At 49.0% G+C, this 18,725-nt stretch overlaps 1 protein-coding gene across 1 annotated transcript in view; it reads right to left on the minus strand.

The window, feature by feature from the left end:
- Positions 1 to 18,725, minus strand: part of KIF13B (kinesin family member 13B) — a 1,451,009-nt gene that overhangs the window by 567,328 nt on the left and 864,956 nt on the right. Inside the window, exon 23 of the mRNA XM_069605712.1 lies at positions 6,100 to 6,257. Coding sequence (XP_069461813.1) covers positions 6,100 to 6,257 — 158 coding nt within the window. The remainder of the gene's footprint in view (positions 1 to 6,099; positions 6,258 to 18,725) is intronic.

The following is an 18,725-nucleotide window of genomic DNA, read 5'->3' on the forward strand; positions in this document are numbered from 1 at the left end:
GAAGGGGCTTGAGGCGATGAAGAATAGGTTCCCACTATCCTTGCACTCTGGGCGGTTTCTGAATCCCTACAGCCCCCTACCAGCACTTGACACCTGATGTCTGCACTTTCCCTTGCACCTGCCACCAGCCAGGCACACTTACTACTGTTATCCTATGTACTGCACATCCCCACCCCATTTCCCCTCGCACTTCCCTCCCCCCTCTCCTGAACTTGCATGATCTCAATGTCACCTGGCCTAGTAAGATATTCCTCTCCGTCTTCCCTCGTCTCCCCTCCCTTGCATCGTTGTGCCATGAAACACTTGTGTATAGGCGTGTTATAAATGCCATATCATACCTTGCAGGGATACTCAAGCGTAAGCAAAAAAAAACAGGGGGCCACCGATAGGTTATGCAGGTACTCACCGACCCTCGGCACAGTCCGGACTAAAACTTTGCCATTTTAGTCGAGGTCGCTAGTAGGTTAGTGTCCTGCAGTTTCGCGTCACTTTGGCTCTCAGCAGCTCCGGTGGAGAACAATTGTCTGTGACGAGACTGTTGCCTTTTCTCAGCTTCTGAAGGAGGTATGAAGAACATTCTGGTGCAGCTGGCTTCAGGGCACAGGAAAGCAGAACAGCAGGGGAACTATAGTGACCGTCACAACCAGGTAGTGACACAGGAATCATGGATGTGGGCAGTGTTATGCACTCTGCTAATACAGGACCCGGACCCAGAGGGGCTAGGCCTGTGAAATTCAGCAGGAGAATGCAGAGGACCACTAGCAGGCAATGCCCCAAGTCCCACCTCTGCACTCGAGATGGTGGCGGTGCTGGTGGTTACCCTGAGGCAGAGCTGGATAGTTCACTGGATAGCCCAGGAACTCTTCCGAAGGGCCTTGTTCGGTGGTGAAGCAGGGGGCGCAGAGAGTAGTTCCCACTACTCCAAAGCGCCTTGGCAGGCCATCTTGGTAGAAGAAGAAAGTAGGGGTCTGACGGGACAGCAGAGGGCGAAGGGTGCCAAAACCGTTCAAAGCGTCTCCAGCGGTTTCGCAAGTCTGTTTCTTCATGTAGGAGACTTGGCTTCTTCTGTACTTCGGTGAGATCACAGGTGATCGACCTGGCATGGCTGCAGAGCTGCTTCTCTTATCCAAGATTACCTTTGTGCCAAATCGAGGACTTCCAATAGAAGATCTGCTCTCTTACAGGCATCCCAGACACGGACCAATCACAGCCCACAGTGGTCTCAGTCATTCAGGCACTCCAGACATCCTGGCACCAGTAGTGTGGATTGGGAGTAGACAGCCCCAGCCCTCTTCCTGGGCACACATACTTGACAGGCAGAAGCCTGTGAAAGATCGGTTTTCACAGGAGGCTGCATGCCCAAATAAGGAAAATCCGGGTCACTTGGCCTGGGTTAAGGCAAGGGACAAAATTGCCATGGAAAACAACAAAAGACTTTGTGGCTTGGCCATTTTTTCAGACCTTGCCACAGTCTTGAGCCAAACGTGGTAAACACGGTTTAACTCAGTAAAAAAGAAGTAAAACATTATGAAAAGTAACTGCTGCCACCAGTTCATCCCAGGGACACTCGTACAATCACCCAAAAAATCCTTTGAGAGTGTCCAGGGACATAAAACAAAAAGGGACCCCAGCGCACAGTACTGGAAGGTACACTGCACACTATTACAAAGTTTACAACAAATGGCAACATAGTCAAAGACTAAGGGAAACAATGTTTCAGTCTGAAGGACGTGTCGGTTTCCCCATAACAAGTGAGCAAAAGCCCAGGAGAGTTCAGCTGAAAACGTCCTAACACCACCCAGGTCTGAGGCCAAAAGGATACCCCCTTCATAAGATAGCTGTGGTTGTCCCACCAGTCAACGTCGTGGAACACTTGGTTGGACACCCGGAGAGGATCCATGAGCGCTCCCAGGTACTGAGACCACTGGTCCCTCAGGAGCCACTGAAGGGATCTCATATGCAGCCTGGCCTCTGACACTAGAAACATGCAGGAGGACATGCGACCTAAGAGGTGGAAGAAGAGAGCTGCTGGTAAAGTGGCACGGTTCCTAAACAAATGTACCATCTGTGCTATGCTGTCGCCCTCTCTTCGAGAGGAAAAGCCTTCCATATCAGAGTATCTAGGACTGCTCTGATGAACTGGAGTTTTTGGACTGGTGTTAAACAGGACTTCTTTAAGTTCAGGGAGAAGCCTAGCCTGTGCAGTAGTAGGGAAGTACACTCCAGTCGGCCAGGATAGGAAATACATGGATTATTCTCAACTTCATCATACTGAATGTGTCCTTCCTCGGGAACTTGTTTTATGCCCTGAGGTCCAGAATGGGAAAGAAACCTCCTCCTTTCTTGGGCACCAGGAAATACCGGGAATACCAGCCTGACCCTCTCTGATCTTGAGGTACCTCTTCCACAGCACCCTTCGACAACAAGGCTCTCATCTTTTCTTGGATCTCCTGTCCCGGTTAGATTGGAGGTGGTGGGGGTCTGTCTGGTGGCTTTCTTAAAAAGGGCAGACAATAGCCCCACCGAATTGTCTGCAGGGTCCAGGCATCAGAGGTAATCTCCTGCCACTGTGGCCAATGACCTACCAACTGTCCACCACCCGGTAAGTGGCGGAAGGGGAAATCAAAAAGGCTTAGAGGGCGCGAGAATGCCTCTGCCCCTGACTGGCTTGCGGGAGCTGCTGCTTCCTGCTATAGGGTACATAACGTCTATAGCCTCTGCCTCTTGAGGCAAAGCTAAAGGCAGGATTGGCCGGCTGCGCAGCTAGACCCAGCAGTTTTTCAGCCATTTTTGACACTGAATTTTTCTAAATACTCATCATTTTTTTGTCCTCAAAGCCCATCTCCCACAAAGGGTATGTCTAGCAGCCTGTTCTGGCCAATTGGGGAGCATTCATAAGTTTTTGAGTAGGCCTGCCTTCCCATTACGTCTGCCGATCCCATTGACCGGCCAACACAGTGAGTGGCTTGTTCTACATCCTTTCATAGACTAAACAAATATTTGGCAACGCTGCATGCCACATTAGTGGCCTTTAAGGCCACACTGCCGGAGGTTAAAACCTTCTTGGCCATGGAGTCAAGTTCTTTACTCTCTCTATCTGGAGGTAGATTGGACATAAAGGCTGCAGGTGTGGTGGTGATAATGGCAGCTTGCACTACCAACCCTTGTGGGGAAGAGGGGCGTGAGAGGAAAGAAGGATCTCCTCCTCCCAACCCATATTTTGGCATGCAATTGGTGCCTACGGGAGGTGTTGTGCATGGGTGCTGCCATAAAGGAGGCTAGAGGGTCAGCTATAGCCAAATTGAAAGGCATATTATGTTCGACTTTTGGACCTTCGTCCAGAATATCAGTGCGGTCATACCCCTAAAGGGATGAGGCAGAATATATATTTTTTTTATTTGATCTTAAGTTTTTCAAGAACATCTTACAAATTACAGGAACATTGATTACAACGTATAATGAATATCAACTTTCCCCTTGCATCCCGCCCCCAAACAACAACACCTGCTACCCCTTCCCCTCCCCCACACGGAATGGTGTTTCCTCCAGCTTTAATATGTTGTGGTTCTTGTGATTGTGGCATGTGGACAGTTTCGCCATTTGCAATCGGTTATTGCCATTGGTCGCCTGCTTACGGCACATTTTGTTCAACACAGCCTCTCAGGAATTACAAATATATCTGTTCAAAAATTCTCCCCATAACACCACGTCCGTAGCAGATTCCCCATGGAGGGCTGCAGTAATTTTTTTCCATTATACAGATGCTGGTAGCCATATTTACCCATTCTTTCTTACCCGGCACCTTGGTCCCTTTCCATCGCATCACGAGGCAGGCTTGTGCGGCTAGTAAGAGAAGTGCTGCCACCCCTGTTAACCTCAGAAGTTCCCCTTCACACTCCTCCAACGCAAACACGAGGAGGGGTCCAGAAGTGTGCTGGATGCTATCTATTTCCTTGACCCGTCCCAGGATTTCATCCAAAAACATCTTGATACAGGGGCATCCCCACCACATATGCCAATAATCCGCTCTCTCACCACACTGGCACCAGCACAGAGGACTTGTTGATTGGTACATTTTTGATAATCTATGTGGATCATACTGCCATCTGTGTAGTAACTTAATAGCGTGTAGTTTGTACTGGCTCGCTATCGATCTTTGCGAGGCCCCTTTACATATTTCCCCCCACAAGTCAGGGTCTAATTCCGATCCAAGATCTGTTTCCCATCTGCGCTTCAGATTTACGGTCGACCCTTTCCCTGCGTCAATCGATGCTCTATACATGGCTGAGATTAGGCCCTTGGTTCCACTAGCGTCCCTCTGCTACCCCGCCGTGGCGCTCCGCAGTGCTGCAGGCTGTTCGCTCTTCCTCCGATGTCATGAAGCACGAGCAGGCTTTACTTTCACTTTCCAGGTGTGATCCTTTTCAGCCCGTTCGAAGCTGATATGGGGCCAATTTAATCCGGGTCTGGAACAGTCGGCGCTGGGCGGGTTCCCACACCAGACGATCGAGCAGCCAGCAAAATGAGGTGACGATTGATGGCCGAGTCAAGGTCCACTAACGCCTCCTGTCGTAAAGGTTTCCGAACAGAAGAGCTGGATAAGGATATCAAGATGAGGAATCTGCAGGAGAAAAGCAATCCATTGAAGATAACAGTTCAGTTCCCATATAATCAACAAATGATTGGGACTTTGCAATGAAGGGAGGTGAAATGGAGTCCATACTTGGGCATTCCTGGATCCTAGAATTGGGGGTGTGGGGTTCACCCCCAGTGTGATCATGCTTGCCCTTTCCCCTATGGATGGTATTAAATTGCGGCTCACCTCCCTAGTCCCAAAGGGGGTGGCTCCTTCTGTGAGGAGAAGCGACAAATTCTCTGGATTTATCACAATTCTCATATATGGGCATCCCTGCCAAAAGAAAGTAGGAAGACCACCAAAAAAGCCAGAGGAAAGCATTTTGCAGGGCTTAGTAAGAATGAGGTAGGGTATGTTGGGTATTGCACAGACAAAGGAGGCTACCTTGCAGTAAAAATAAAGTAAAACGTTAACACCCTCCAAAAGTAGACATTTGAACTATCATGGTAGATTTAGAAATGGTTTGGAAGTGATAAGTGATGTTTAAAAATAACCGCATGTACTGAAAAATGCAGCACAGTTTCCAAGAATAAAAATCTTCCCCAGTTATAAAGTGGACATTTCACCAGTTGCTAATAAAATTCACTGAATCACCCAGTTTGCACTGCCATTATAATACATCCCTTTCAATACAGCTTATGGGCTTGCAACGCAAGATTAGCATTAGCCTAGCAATGGTAGTAATGATGAAAAGGGCATGCAATATTGGGAGGATAGCTCAAGCCATCAACATGCTCGCACTGGCAATGGAGTGATGGGATGCATCATGGCTTTGAAACACCATTTGGGTCGACTCTGCCCTTAACACATTCCCCAAACCACAGAAGTTGATAAGTGGAGTACCACATTGTGACTAATGAGAACGATAATAAGTGACATAGGTTACAAAGCACTCAAACTGGAGTCCAGGTGATGACAAAGCTATATAACACACCAGAATGATCAATTATCGATGACAGGGAGGGAGGGATGAACAATCCATGAGCATATTATCTCCTTAAACTTGGAATTCTGTGTGGTTAAAATTCATGTCCCCATCACTCTTCAACATCTTATGCCTCTGAATAGCATTAGATCAGCCTGGTCATGGTCTAGACCACTCTACTGCAACTACTCAGCAGTTCTCCTGTATCACAAATTCACTGAACTACTATCTCAGGAGATTCAAATGACAGTTCAGATTCAGAATAAGCACATCATATACGTGGCCATATTCATTATAGATGTTCTAGATGATGGTCGATTTCTAGCACAAGCAACGCAGCAATAAGACAAATACCCACAGTTAAAGTTTCAGCACAATAGGTAGTTTCTGATGAAACGTGTCCTCTGTGGCTTTGTTTTTTCTAAAAATGGGAAACCTCGGCAGACAAGATTTTTTTTAACGAGAGAACACACAGTAGAATGCAAAGCTCTGAAATATACAATCAGCCGTTGAGGTTTGTGTGTAATGGTTAAATCACCTGTCTCGAAGACTTCGCGTTTTTGCTTGAATTATTCCCAGATCCCACAGGGCTGGGTTCTTTCGAGGGTCATTTGGTTTATGACCATAAACCTCAATTGCTAAGGCTCCTTCGGCAAGGTAGTCGATGAAATCTTCAGAAATATGTGTAGAAAACTCCTGCAGGATAAAAGACAAGAGTGTGGGAGATAATCGATCAAATGTATTTATTACATGATCATACCTGTCGAAATTTGTAATGCAAAAAATGATATGTTATCAACGTACTCGTAGTTCTTAGTTTAGTCCCCTCTCCTCCATACTGCATGGGCGTCCCTTGCTAGAGACGGGAGACGGAACCTTTTTCACCAGAAAAACCTTCTTCCCCTTTAAATTTAGAGGCACGCGGGGGTGCAGCCTTGGGAGCATGCACTACCTTGACTCTGCCGTCCGTCACCACTCCTCAGTCCCCATTGATGCGTCGACAATATTTAACATTTCCTAATGACACCAGTATTATTAGAGGGGAGGATGGAGGGACGTATGGAGGAAAGGGGACTGAGGACTAAGAGTATGTTAGTCACTACGTTGAGTGACATATAATTACTCTTACATCCCGTCCCCTTTCCTCCATACTGCATGGGCGATTACAACTGAATGTAGCCCCAGGGTGGAGAGACCCTCCTTAAGCAAATAAGTTCCTCAGAACCGCCTGTACGAAGGCCGCATCTGACCTAGAGCCAGCATCCAAACAGTAATGCTTATAGAAAGCCGAAGGGATGGCCCAGATGGCCGTCCTGCTTATAACTTGCCACGGGACCTGGCGATGGCCGTGGCCTTGGCCCTGACCGCGTGAGCGTGCATGTTAGCTGGCAGCGGCTTCTGCTCCTTGATGGCCGCAACCATCCATCGAGCGATAGAAGCCTCGGATGCTTGATAGCCCGGCATGGATCCTCCAAAGGTGACAAAAAGTGCGTCCAACTTGCGGAAGCCCTTGGTCCTGTCCAGACAGAATTTCAGAGCGCGCCTGACATCCAGACAGTGCAAGAGTCTGAGCCTCGTCCTTGGGGTCAGCGAAAAATATGGGCAAAACTATTTCGTTGTTCAGATGGAACACAGAGGGTACCTTAGGTAGGAATGGCGGGTGAGTCCGCAGGACCACCTTATCCCTGTGGAAAGTGGTATAGGGCTCGAAGGCCACGAGAGCCTGGATTTCACCGACTCTGCGAGTGGAGGGGAGGCCCACTAGCAAAGCTGTGTTAATGGTGACCAGTCTGATGTCCGTGGACGCCATTGGCTCGAAGTCTGTGTGCTAAGGTGCCCAACACCACATTGAGGTCCCACACAGGGTGTGGCTTCTTGATGGGCGGGTATAGCCTGGACAAGCCTGCCAAATGTTTCCCGACTATAGGGTTGGAAGAGGAGAAGACGACCTCCTCCGAATTTCGGTAGGCCCCTATGGCTGCCAGATAGGTGCGACATGTGTCCACCTGCACGCCTGAGTGCGCAAGGTGCGCCAAGAAGGAGAGTACATCACCCAGTGTGCATGTAAGGGGGTCAATCTCCTTCGAGTTCTCCCAGTGACAGAACCTACTCCATTTACTCTTGTATTGGCTCCTGGTAGCCTCGCTCCTGGCGCCGGGAATGATATTCAGGTTGGCCTGAGATAGGCTTGAGGGTGATCTGCTCAGGAACCACGCTGCAAGGGCTAACTTCTGAGGAGCTGGGTGGAGGGGCCTGGCCTCCTGCTGGACAGGATATGTGCTGGGCCCAGCGAAAGGTGAATGGGTGGTCTGTCCGTGAGGCTGGGCAGCTCGGAGAACCACGGTCTCGCCGGCCACCAGGGAGCTATCAAAATAATGCTGAGGTGACAAGCTTCCTTTATCCTGCAGATTACCCTGGGGATCAGGGTTGTGGAGGAACGGCATAGGCTGTCATACCCTCTTAGTGAATCTGCAATGCGTCGCCCAAGGAGCTGGGGCCCTGCCCCTGCTGAGACGCAAACTGATGGCACTTCCTGTTCTTCCAGGAGGCACATAGATCCACCTGAGGGTGGCCCCATGTGTTGTAGACCACCTGCAGAACCTGGTCGTTCAATTGCCATTCGTAGTTGTCCGCACCCAGTCTGATGAGCCTGTCCACCTCCAAGTTGGCCTCCCCCGGGAGGTGGACGGCCCTGAGGTATATGTTGTTCTCCAGGGCCCATTCCCACATGCTGACTGCTAGACTGCACAGTGGAGGGGACCTGGTACCCCCTTGCTTGTTGACATAGTACATGCTGGTGGAGTTGTCGGTCAGGATAAGGACAGTCCTGCCTCCAATGAGCGGAAGGAAGGCTCTGAGGGCTAGCCAAATGGCCCTGAGCCCCAGCCAATTGATATGTGACTCCTGTTCCTGCCGGATCCAGACTCCGTGGATGCTGTGGGTGTCCAGAGTGGCACCCCAGCCTTCCAGGGAGGAGTCTGTAGTGATGGTGACCTGCGGGGGCGGTTGCCGAAAGGGCCTGCCTGTCCGTAGGTTGCAGTCCTTGGACCCCCATGTGAGGTCTAAGTGGAGAGAATTAGATATGCTGACTAGCTCCCCTTGGGAGCCCCTCTACTGATTCCAAGAGGCTGTGAAGTGCCGCTGTAACCTCCTCATCCTGAGTCGCATGTGCGGCACGGCCAGTAGCACCGCTGCCATGATACCCAGTAGGTGGTAGTACCACCAGGCAAAGGTACTGCTCTGGTAAGGAAGTGCGTAGTGGCCTTCTTGATGGCTGTAATCTTGTCTTCCGAGGGGAAGGCCCCCTCAGACCTCATACCAGATGAGGCCCAGGAAGGTGAGGTTCTGCGTGGGCTGCAGCTGAGACTTCTTGAGGTCGATAGTAAACCCCAGGTTGTGGCGTGTGTTCATAAGTGCGGAGGAGGTGTGGGTAACTCCCTCCGGAGATCTCATCCGGACGAGCCAGTCGTCCAGGTACGGGTAGACATGGTGGTCCTGCGCCCTGAAGAGGGCTGCCACCGCATTCATGAGTCTGGTGAATACACTGGGGGCTGAGTTGAGGGCAAAGGGTAGCACCTTGTACTGGAAATGGCAGCCCTGATCCTGAAACGCAGGAAGGAGCGATGCCGCTGCCAGATAGGGACGTGTAGATAGGCATCTTTCAGTTCCAGGGAGAACATCCAGTCTCCCCTGTTTAGTGTCTCCGCAACGAGCACTGGCGTTACCATCTTGAATTTCTGAAGAGGGAGGTAGAGGTTGAGGGTAGGCCCAACACAACTCTCCGGCCAGCCTAGTTCTTTTGTATGGAGAAAATTCTGGAATAAAAACCCTATCCTCTCTGGGAGGCTGGGACTTCTTCCACTGCCTGGCTCTCGACGAGCGACTGGATCTCTGCCAACAGAGTTGCTGTCCCAATCTGTGGGAGTGGAGCGGAGGAAGGGGGCGGAGAAGGGACCCGTAGGCGGTACCCCAAGGATACTACAGAGGATTGAGGGGTCCGTAAAGTTCTAGTGCCAAAATTGCATGTGAAAGGCAAGCCTGCCCCCCCACTGGAGACACGTGGACCCGAAGGGACGCGTCATGCCTTTTTTCCTCCTGAGGCTGCTGCTGAGGAGGGGGACTGGAAAAAGCCTTTGCCCCTCTCCTCCCCGCTTTTTGTTTAATGCGGCGGTGCTGACTGGGTGAGCGGCCAGGTTGTCTCGACCTCCGTTCCTGGAAGCCTCGGAACCCGCTGAACGACCGCCCACTGTCAGAGCGTTGATGCGACTGGGTGTATGCCTTGGGCGTGGCCTTCATCTGGATAAAGACTTTGCAGTTTGCAAGCTGTTTTTCTTTTTATTTAATTCCTAGTCGTCGTTAGAGTTGAAGAGGTCACTTCCCTCGAACGGAGGGTCCAATATGCGTTCCTGGACATCGGGTTAAATTTAGTAGCCAGAAGCCAGGTCGTCGTTCTCATATTCGTGGCAATGCAGATAACCCGGCCAGAGGTATCGATGTGGGCCACGGTGGACTCCATGATGTCCTGCACAACTAGTTTGGTTTCTCCTAGACCCGCCTTGAAACATGCCTGGCTCGGAACCGGAGGTTCTGGAAGGAAGTCTGCTATTTCCTGCCAAAGCCTCTGCCAGCATGGCATCTGCATTGGACTGACGCAGGTGCAATGAGGCGTTGGAGTACAATTTCTTCCCATACGCCTCCAAGATCATCTCCTCCTTGCCTAGCAGCGCCGAGGACAAGGAGGCCAAGGCCGACTGAGGCTTAGAGTAGAGTGATCACTGAAGAATGCGGTTGAGGGTGCGTCGAAAGCAAGATTGGATGCCCATCCGCCTGTCTATACTTGCCATTGAGGCGCTTATTGACAGGTTGGGCCGAGCGTGGCTTGAGCCAGCCCGTTTTTGCCAAGGCAACAACGACTTTCTGCATCAGGATACCCCTTTTGGTAGGGGGTCGTAGGGTGAGACCTTCTGCCAAGACCACCTCTTCGGGCTGCTCTACCTCAGGTTGAGAAAGGCCCAAATAATCTGCCAAACCATGTTGTCTGGTCCGCCGGCATTTTGACGAGCTGCATGCCACATGCCAAAATCGTGGTGCATGGCTCCCTGGGGCCGGCCTCCTCTAATACTCTTGGTGGTGGAGAAAGAGACCTACCTAGCACCTCAGATCTAAACCTGGAAAGCGTACTGCCCTCGGTGGTGTCGCTGGTAGTGCTGCGTGCAGGCGCCCCATTGGACATTGAGCCGGTACTAGGGTGTAGCCCCTCAGGTACACACCCCGTAAAAGAACCTTGCGGTCCCTCAGCACCAATTCTGGAAGGATCCGACGACCCCTCAACCGTAAACTGGGCTAGCATCTGTGTGTATGTGCTGGTACCAGAACCCGAGAGGTTCCTCCCGCTCTGGGGTTTCCTTGGGAAGGAGTCCCCCTTGCGGGGTGCGATGGAAAATAGTGGCCCTCTCTTGGGCCTCGATCTCTGCTTGACGAAATTCTTCAAGTCCTCTGGAGGCGATCTTTCGAAGCGCTCCCTCCACCTAGCTAGTCTGTTCTTGAGTGCGTGTGGAGTCCATGTGTCGCACGCGGTACAACCTTCCCAGCCGTGGTCGGGGCCAAGGCAGCAGAGGCAAAGAGCGTGGGGGTCGGACGTGGGGAAGAGCCGAAGTTGACATGCGCCCGGGGAGGAGCGTGACGCCGGAGGACCAAGTACCTAGATGACAAATAGAAGACAAAAAGATAGAAGAAGAATCCGGGGAAGAGCGTGTGGTATCACATGGCAAGGCCAAACCCAGGAGCGCCGGTGAAAATCGACCTATTCCCGTCGACGCGGAAAAGGGGACTGGGGTGTGGCACCGGGGGGCAGAGTCAGGGTAGTGCATGCTCCCAAAGCCGCACCACTGCATGCCTCTAAATTTAAAAGGGAAGAAGGTTTTTCTGGTGAAAAAGGTTCCGTCTCCCGTCCTTAGGAAGGGACGCCCATGCAGTATGGAAGAAAGGGGGAGGGATGTAAGAGTAATGAATGATATGATATATGATCTGATATGGCATTTATAACGTGCCTGTACACACGTGTTGTATAGGCGCGACAATAGTTTTCTACACCAACATTTTTACTCCCAAGTCTACATAGCTCAAACACTAAAATCGATTTAGAGACTGTCTTGCATTTCAGCATTTTCTAGGATCTCAGTAAATTATATTTCAAAAGCTGCCATCTGCACTGCGGCATAATCCTGGCCATCAGTGAGTCAGTGTCAAGTAGGAACCAAATTAGTACAAAGAAACATACGTTGTAAACAACTGTTGCAATTGATCTCATAGGAGTGAAAGGATCTGCCTACTCATCTCCTTGCCTAGCAGCGCCGAGGACAAGGAGGCCGAGGCCGACTGAGGCTTAGAGTAGAGTGATGCTGCAGCAATCACTGAAGAATGCGGTTGGGGATGCGAAGACAGCAAGATTGGATGCCCATTCGCCTGTCTATACTTGCCATTGAGGCACTGCCTACTCATCTCCCTGGGCAACTGCATATACTATGACTTAAAGGATGAGCCTTGGGAGCTTGATTTGATTCTTGAAGGATGCTCGTCAACTTCATTGTTGCTTAATATCCTTCTGGTTAGTGCCGTTGTTTTTGTTTGCACAGAGAGGCACGACAATATATTGCAGAGGGCATTTTACTGAATCGGGCGTCAATCTCAAGTGGCCTCAATTCTCACCTATGCTGTTACACAGCAAGATTATATGTATATTAACCGTTAAGAAATGTGTTTAAATTCCATTTGGGGATACAGGATAAAATCCACAGTAAAGTAAATTGAAATTGGTAAACCTTCTATTTGTTAGTCAATCAGGCCCCGCTCACGCCACTCATTTGGGGGGTAAAGCATTCAAACATTTGCATACAGATCAGACTATGAAGTTGGTCGGAGAATTCTTGGTGGTCATTCGTTTTCTGATTGCCAGATCCAGTTGGCTGCAAGTGCAGCCACTGGAAGGCTTCATGAGCAAACCTTTTTGTTGTAGAGATGTTCCATTGGTCAACTGTTAAGATGGATTTTCAGAATCGGTCCTGTGGACAGATTGCGAGGCCACTCTAACTCTGATGAAGAGGGACAAACACCAATGTCTAGCGTGGTAGGCCAGAATCAGGAGACTGGCACAGCGGCATGTTATCTGAATAATGTCGTCATTATTTAACAAAAACAAGGCCTATGGTTCTAGTGAGGATGTGTTAGACAAATGCAGTCCTCGGTCCAGAATAATGTTCTATCCTGAGTTCGGTCCCTTACACTACAAGGGAAAAACAAATCCAACAAAGACATGCTTTGGTACCAGCCGGGAAGATGGCTGGTTTCTGATCCCCACCCGACCCATGTGTCTCTACCATAGACTCCTCGCGTAGGTGCAATGTCCCAAACATGCATAGAGTGTTTTTTCAGCCTCTTTCCTTCTGAACTTGGGCTCATCTTTCTTCCTTCTAGTCTGTCATTCTTTCAGTCTCTTTTGCCCGTTTCTTTTCCCAAACAAGGGTTATATTTCTCTTGCACACTGTGGTTTGTCTCTGTCTCATGCTCCCTACTCTGGTGCTTGGCTCAGTCTTGCCACCCCCCCAACCCCATCCGATTCTGGAGATTTTTGTGTTTTACCCTGCTCTGGGATTTTTCCTTGTACTTCGGGGTCTCTTTATATGCTCTCCACTTTGGGTCTTCTTTAGGCGCAGCAGGCCTTGGGGATTCTTGGTTCTCACCTCGCCTTGGGGCTTCTTGGAATTGTCCCTGACTTGGAGCTTCTTGGTATTCTCACCACACCTTGGGATTCATTGCACCCACCCCGCCTTGGGGCTTCGTGTGGTTCCCGAGACTCTTGGGCTGTCCTATGTTCTCCCGACCTTAGGGGGTCTGAGTTCCCCACACCCTCGGTATTGTGAGGAACCAGGAATAAGACAAACACTGAGGACTCAGTGATTGCTACAAACTTTTATTGAAACAATAAAAGGGTTGGAAAATGCCTCACTTTCCCTGACTCTAGGAGGTATTTCCCTACCTTAACTATGTTGTACGTCAAGATGTCCAAAGCAAAATGTCCTGTGTCCGAAATCCTATCCAAGCCCTCGCACTCTAAAAGTAACTATAAAGGGTCTTGTCTCTGGCCTTGAAAGTGCACAAAAGTTCAAGTTCAAAGGAAAATGTTAACTCCAACAAAAGGTTGCAAATGGATAATGCTCACAGTTCCTGAGAATGTCTCCCTTCCTTCCCCTGGTTTGTTTCCAGCAAAACAAAAGTTCCAAAACTATAACCAAGTTCTTTGTAGCTCAAGAAGATAGCTGCCACTTCCTGATGTTTGCAATTTACTTCACAGACTTGGCTCTGCCTGGTATACTCTCTTGCTAGGACTTTTACACATTTCAATCAATTCACAATCCCCAAGGATATGTGTCTTTTTTAGGATTCTTTTCTCTACTTACCTTTACTTGATTTTGCCTGGTATACTCTCCTGCAAGGGCTTTCTTGTGTCATCCACTTTTCCTGGGTTCCATGTTTGTAACGCTTTTCAAATTACTTCGCTCTCCCAATTTGGTTCTCTGTTCCCCAGATATTGGAGCCCGGCCCGTTCTCACACTCATCAATTATACACCTTTGCCCCTGTGCATCAAATCCCTTCTGTGGGTTTGCTTCCACTTGCTTAGTGTTTTGCTTTCCGACGCGATGCTCTGAGCAAAGCGCCCCGGTGTCCCAGCTCCCTGCTACAGGCTCACTGGCTTTGTTCGGCTGCTCAAGAGGTCTCCAGTCTTCACTGCTTCTCCTCTCCCCTCGCTCCCAATGCTTACACATGGCTTATATCCCAGCAGGATTTCTACGAAAGTCGTCTCCTTGAGCTGCTTCCTACTGCTTGAACGTCTGCTTCCTCCAGGCTCCCAGACACAGGAGTCATGATTCCCTCTCTCTCCCCGTTCTCCAGGTAATCCGGTTACATGTCCTGGTGCTTGTTAGACACCAATAACCACTACACCGCATCTCCAGTGTCTCTGCATCAGTGAACTGCATGGCTCCAGTCCTCGTCCCAGGACTCCCATATACGTGGGAACAATAGGCAGTTCTTGACATGTCATACTGAAAGATGTCATTTCTAAGCTTTGTGGATGGTTGGTGAGAACTATCACAGTACACCATAAAGGCATGAGACATGGAGAGAATATCCCTAAAAGGGAAAGAGGGGATATATGTTTTCATCTGATGATGTAGTGTTATCCCCTTGAGGGTCGCCTCCCCTCATGTTGTCCTCTCATATAACCGCCCCCAGGGTCAGGATCAGGTAGAGGTTGCCGTCTGTAGGCCACATAGGGAGAGGCTACCTCCAAGAAAGGTGTGAAGACATCAGATTCATCACATTGTCCTCCTTGCTTGGACTTCCCAGACCTCCTGGTCCCCCCGGAGCCACTGCTTACCTTCATCTTCTTGGCGGTGCTTCCTGCTGGCTTCCAGCTGGACTCTGGCAGCACCTACCTTGCACACCAGTCTCTCCCTCTCCTTCGCTCCACTGGGCTGGGGCATTTCAGCTCCTCGCTCGGCAGGCACTAAAACCTCGCCGTAGTGCCGACCACCTTTGTGATCACCACACTTAATGTACTCTTGTGAGGCCTTTTCACACCTCCCATAAGGATCTCTGCTTTCTTAAACCCTGTGGGCTTCTCCCTCTTTTGCCAATTCAGAATGTCTCTATAATGCTCTCTGCCAGAAGGCTTAGCCATTCATGGCTCAGCTCTTTCGGGCGAAGACTGGATACTGAGGAAACCAAACTAGCTGTTATAACAAGATGTTTTAGGTTATTATATGTTTGATCGCCCATATAGCCAACAAATGTATTCGTGTTTGGCGATAGGGGAGGACAACATATCCCTTTCTGGGGATTTCCTGTCCCTAACTGTTAGGGCGTATTAAGAGCTCAGTGTTTTACTTTCTGCTTCCGTTTCTCGACTTCCCTGCCCTTGGTGGTTCCTGCTGGGCTTTGCAGCGTCTTCCCCCCGACTCCAGTAAGGTGGAGGCTGCTTCTTACCACTGGCAAATGCCCAGAGGTCTTCCCTCGGCTTCTGGTGTACCAGCAGCGTGTTCTTTCTCAGGGCAAGCTTCCCTTCATGAGCCGGTAGGCTCCACGGAACGCCTCCTAGCCCCTCTGCGCCTCAGCCGCGTATGAACAATGCAGTCTTCTCCCGCCAGCAGCTCTCCCTAGTCAGCTGCTTCTTTCTTTGAAATTTACCCGCTGTAAGTAAAAGCTTGAAACAACTAGAGCACAGCTTATGCTCTTTCGCGTTCTTTGTGGAACAGATGGAAGAAAAGACATCCTTCCCATACAAACTTCACCTCAAAATAGCATCTATTACAGGCCATTTGTGTTTCTCAATGAGCATTTCAATTCTTTCCAAGATGGCGCCTGGAACACCAACTCCCAAACTTAATTCCTACTTTAGGCAGGGAAACAGGTGGGTCATTGCGTTGCTACTTCTTACAACGTTTCACTTCATTACTTGCTCAAAGTTACTGTTCTAATTTCTGCCGTCATTTCTGCTGTGTGCTACTTACTTATTCATTCTGTTTCAGTCTATTCCTTACCTTCCTTGTTTTCTGCCGTTCAGGTTACCTTCAGCTGTCCTTTTTCCTCGCTGTTCCGTTGGTGCTTGCTTCCCGACTTCTTTTTCCGCTCTGTCTGTTCTTTTCGCCGCTCTCGGCGACTGCTTTTCTATTCTGCTTCATTCGCGTAAACACAGTCCCGCTACCGACCGCTGCTCTGACTATCTGCTCTTTCTTCACTCCCTTGATGCTTTTGCTCACAGTCCTGCTACCGACAGCCGCTTTGAAACTTACACAGTTGGTCGCTTTTCAGTTCCATACAGCAGTATATTATTGACTCTGCTGCGTTGATGTCGCTTTCTTTCTCCTCCCCCTTTCCGCTTTCGGTACTTGGCTTACTTTAACTACCTTCTTTATACGATTCCTTACCTATTCTTGCTTTCCCTTCACGCTATCTTTTCTTACCTCACTCCCCTTTTTTGCTACTTCCATATTACTACCTTTCCAATTGATATTGGATCTACTGACCAATTTTACCAACCTCCATTGAACTCTGGACAATAACAGGCTACAAATTCTACGAGGATACTGATTACTACAGCCATTCAGCTACAAGACACCTCTTCTTACCTGGTCGGGTTTCCTTCTCCAAGAGGTTTTCCCGAGGGTGTGTGCCCACGTGGTACACAGAGCCCTATTTTCAACTCAGGCCTCTGGATACCTGGCGGGCTACTCTCACAAGCTTTGCATCCATCTCTACAAAAGGTCAGTGAAGTACAATCTGAGATCTGTCTTACTCAATCCCTCTTCCTCGTCCCAGTATTCTCAGGTTTATGGGAATGGAAGTCCATTCTTGACTACTTGCATATGAAGACTGGGCAAACTTTTTTATTAGTTTTGAAGGCCAAGTTAGTTCTAAATAACTTGTAGGTGGAGTCTGAGAAGATGCTTTCATGAGTTGTAGATTCAGATTTTGATAGTTCACAAGCAGATCTTGTTAAAAGGCCTTCAATATCTTTCTCAATATGCCATCAAGACATTGGGTATAGATCATCGAGGAAGGGGAATACCATGTCTCGTTCAATGGTGCCCTGCTTATTCCCAGAGATTCCAGCCTCGAACCCCCCACCCCATGTGATCCTCCCTCATATAGCCACCCCAGGGCCACAGTCCGCTGGCCACATGGGGTGAGGTTACTGCCGGGAAAGAAGTGATGACACCATCGAAATTCATCAGAAGACCCTTTCGCAATCCAACCACCTTAGCGGAGACTCAGTGGAGGATACCAGGCCTGACCACCACCGTTCAAAGCTAGGCAAAATGAGAGTTTGGGGCAGGTTGACTTATAACAGAAAGTTTAGATTTAGAACTCTGTTCACTCTCTTTATTCTTCCCCTCCCTCAGCCAGCCCTTAAGTGAGATACTTACAGTATTAGTGTGTGGGTCTATCATAGGAAGACTGGACAAAAAAATAAGGGATCATAGGTAGGAATCACTTGGAGGGGGAGCATTGAATAGGAAGGTAACAACATAGGCAAGCTCTACTAGGGTGTGAAAGGAAAGATAATCTCTCTATGAGAACGAGGCAAGGTTCTCCTAACTGTCCCTATCCAGTCAAATAACTTACTTGAATAACCCAGGTCCGAGAGCGGGATCTTGGTCTGGCATGGAGCATGAAGATAAAGTGCTCCATGAGGACAGCAAGGCATGGAGTCCAGTTGAGAAGTTGATCAAACGCCTGTTTCCCGGTGTGTCCGAACTTTAGTATTGAGACTTCTGGGTCGTGATAGGGACTTTGGCATGGGAGAACTGTTCCGAACCTGGCGTTGCCCCATGTTTGGGCACTTGTCACGTTCTGTCTGGCCCATTGCAGTGATTCCGGACCCGAGGTGGGTGTGTTCCTAACACAGAGCAGTCAGGCCTATCATAGGAGGAAGATGTGAGCTGTAGGTAAGTACACTGAACCCAGTAATTACAATAGTCCAAAGAAGCCCTTACAAAGATAATGTTATATTAGAATATACACATTTATTATATGTACGCAAGGAGTGCAGTAAAATACTTATTTCAATTAACCAAAGCACTTAGGAATACTTAAATACACTTTTCAAAGGCCAATCTTCAGTTGTTCGCGGTACAATTGTTAGAGTTTGACACTAATGACAGTTCTACTGTATCATCGATACTAACGCCCACTCGCGTTAAGACAAAGATATACATAATTGTATTTGGTTGGCAAAACCACATAAGAAAGTCTTTTAGGAAGGAAAAAGGTTGGTTAGTCATACAGTAGCAGAGCTTAACATTCTAGAGACACTTTCTTGGAAAACTAACGCTTTTAAAGTCAAATCCCTAACTACACGAAAATGTCAGGTTGGGGTGGAATCAAAGTCTTAAGAAGCAGCAGAACAGCAAATGTTCCTGAGGATACTTTTAGTGTCTAGTAAAAGATACTTTTAGAATTAAGGAGGCACCTCTTTGCGCACTCCAGTAACACTGGTGCGACTTCTTGGCTCAAGGTAAGCAATACCCTTCACCCCACAGTACCTTAGGTTAGAAAAAATGCTTTTAACTAGATTCTCCTCTGTGCAGCAGTGATGGACTCGT

This window comes from Ambystoma mexicanum, chromosome 4p, assembly GCF_040938575.1.
Source record: "Ambystoma mexicanum isolate Mex_15411 chromosome 4p, UKY_AmexF1_1, whole genome shotgun sequence".
Taxonomy (NCBI): domain Eukaryota; kingdom Metazoa; phylum Chordata; class Amphibia; order Caudata; family Ambystomatidae; genus Ambystoma; species Ambystoma mexicanum.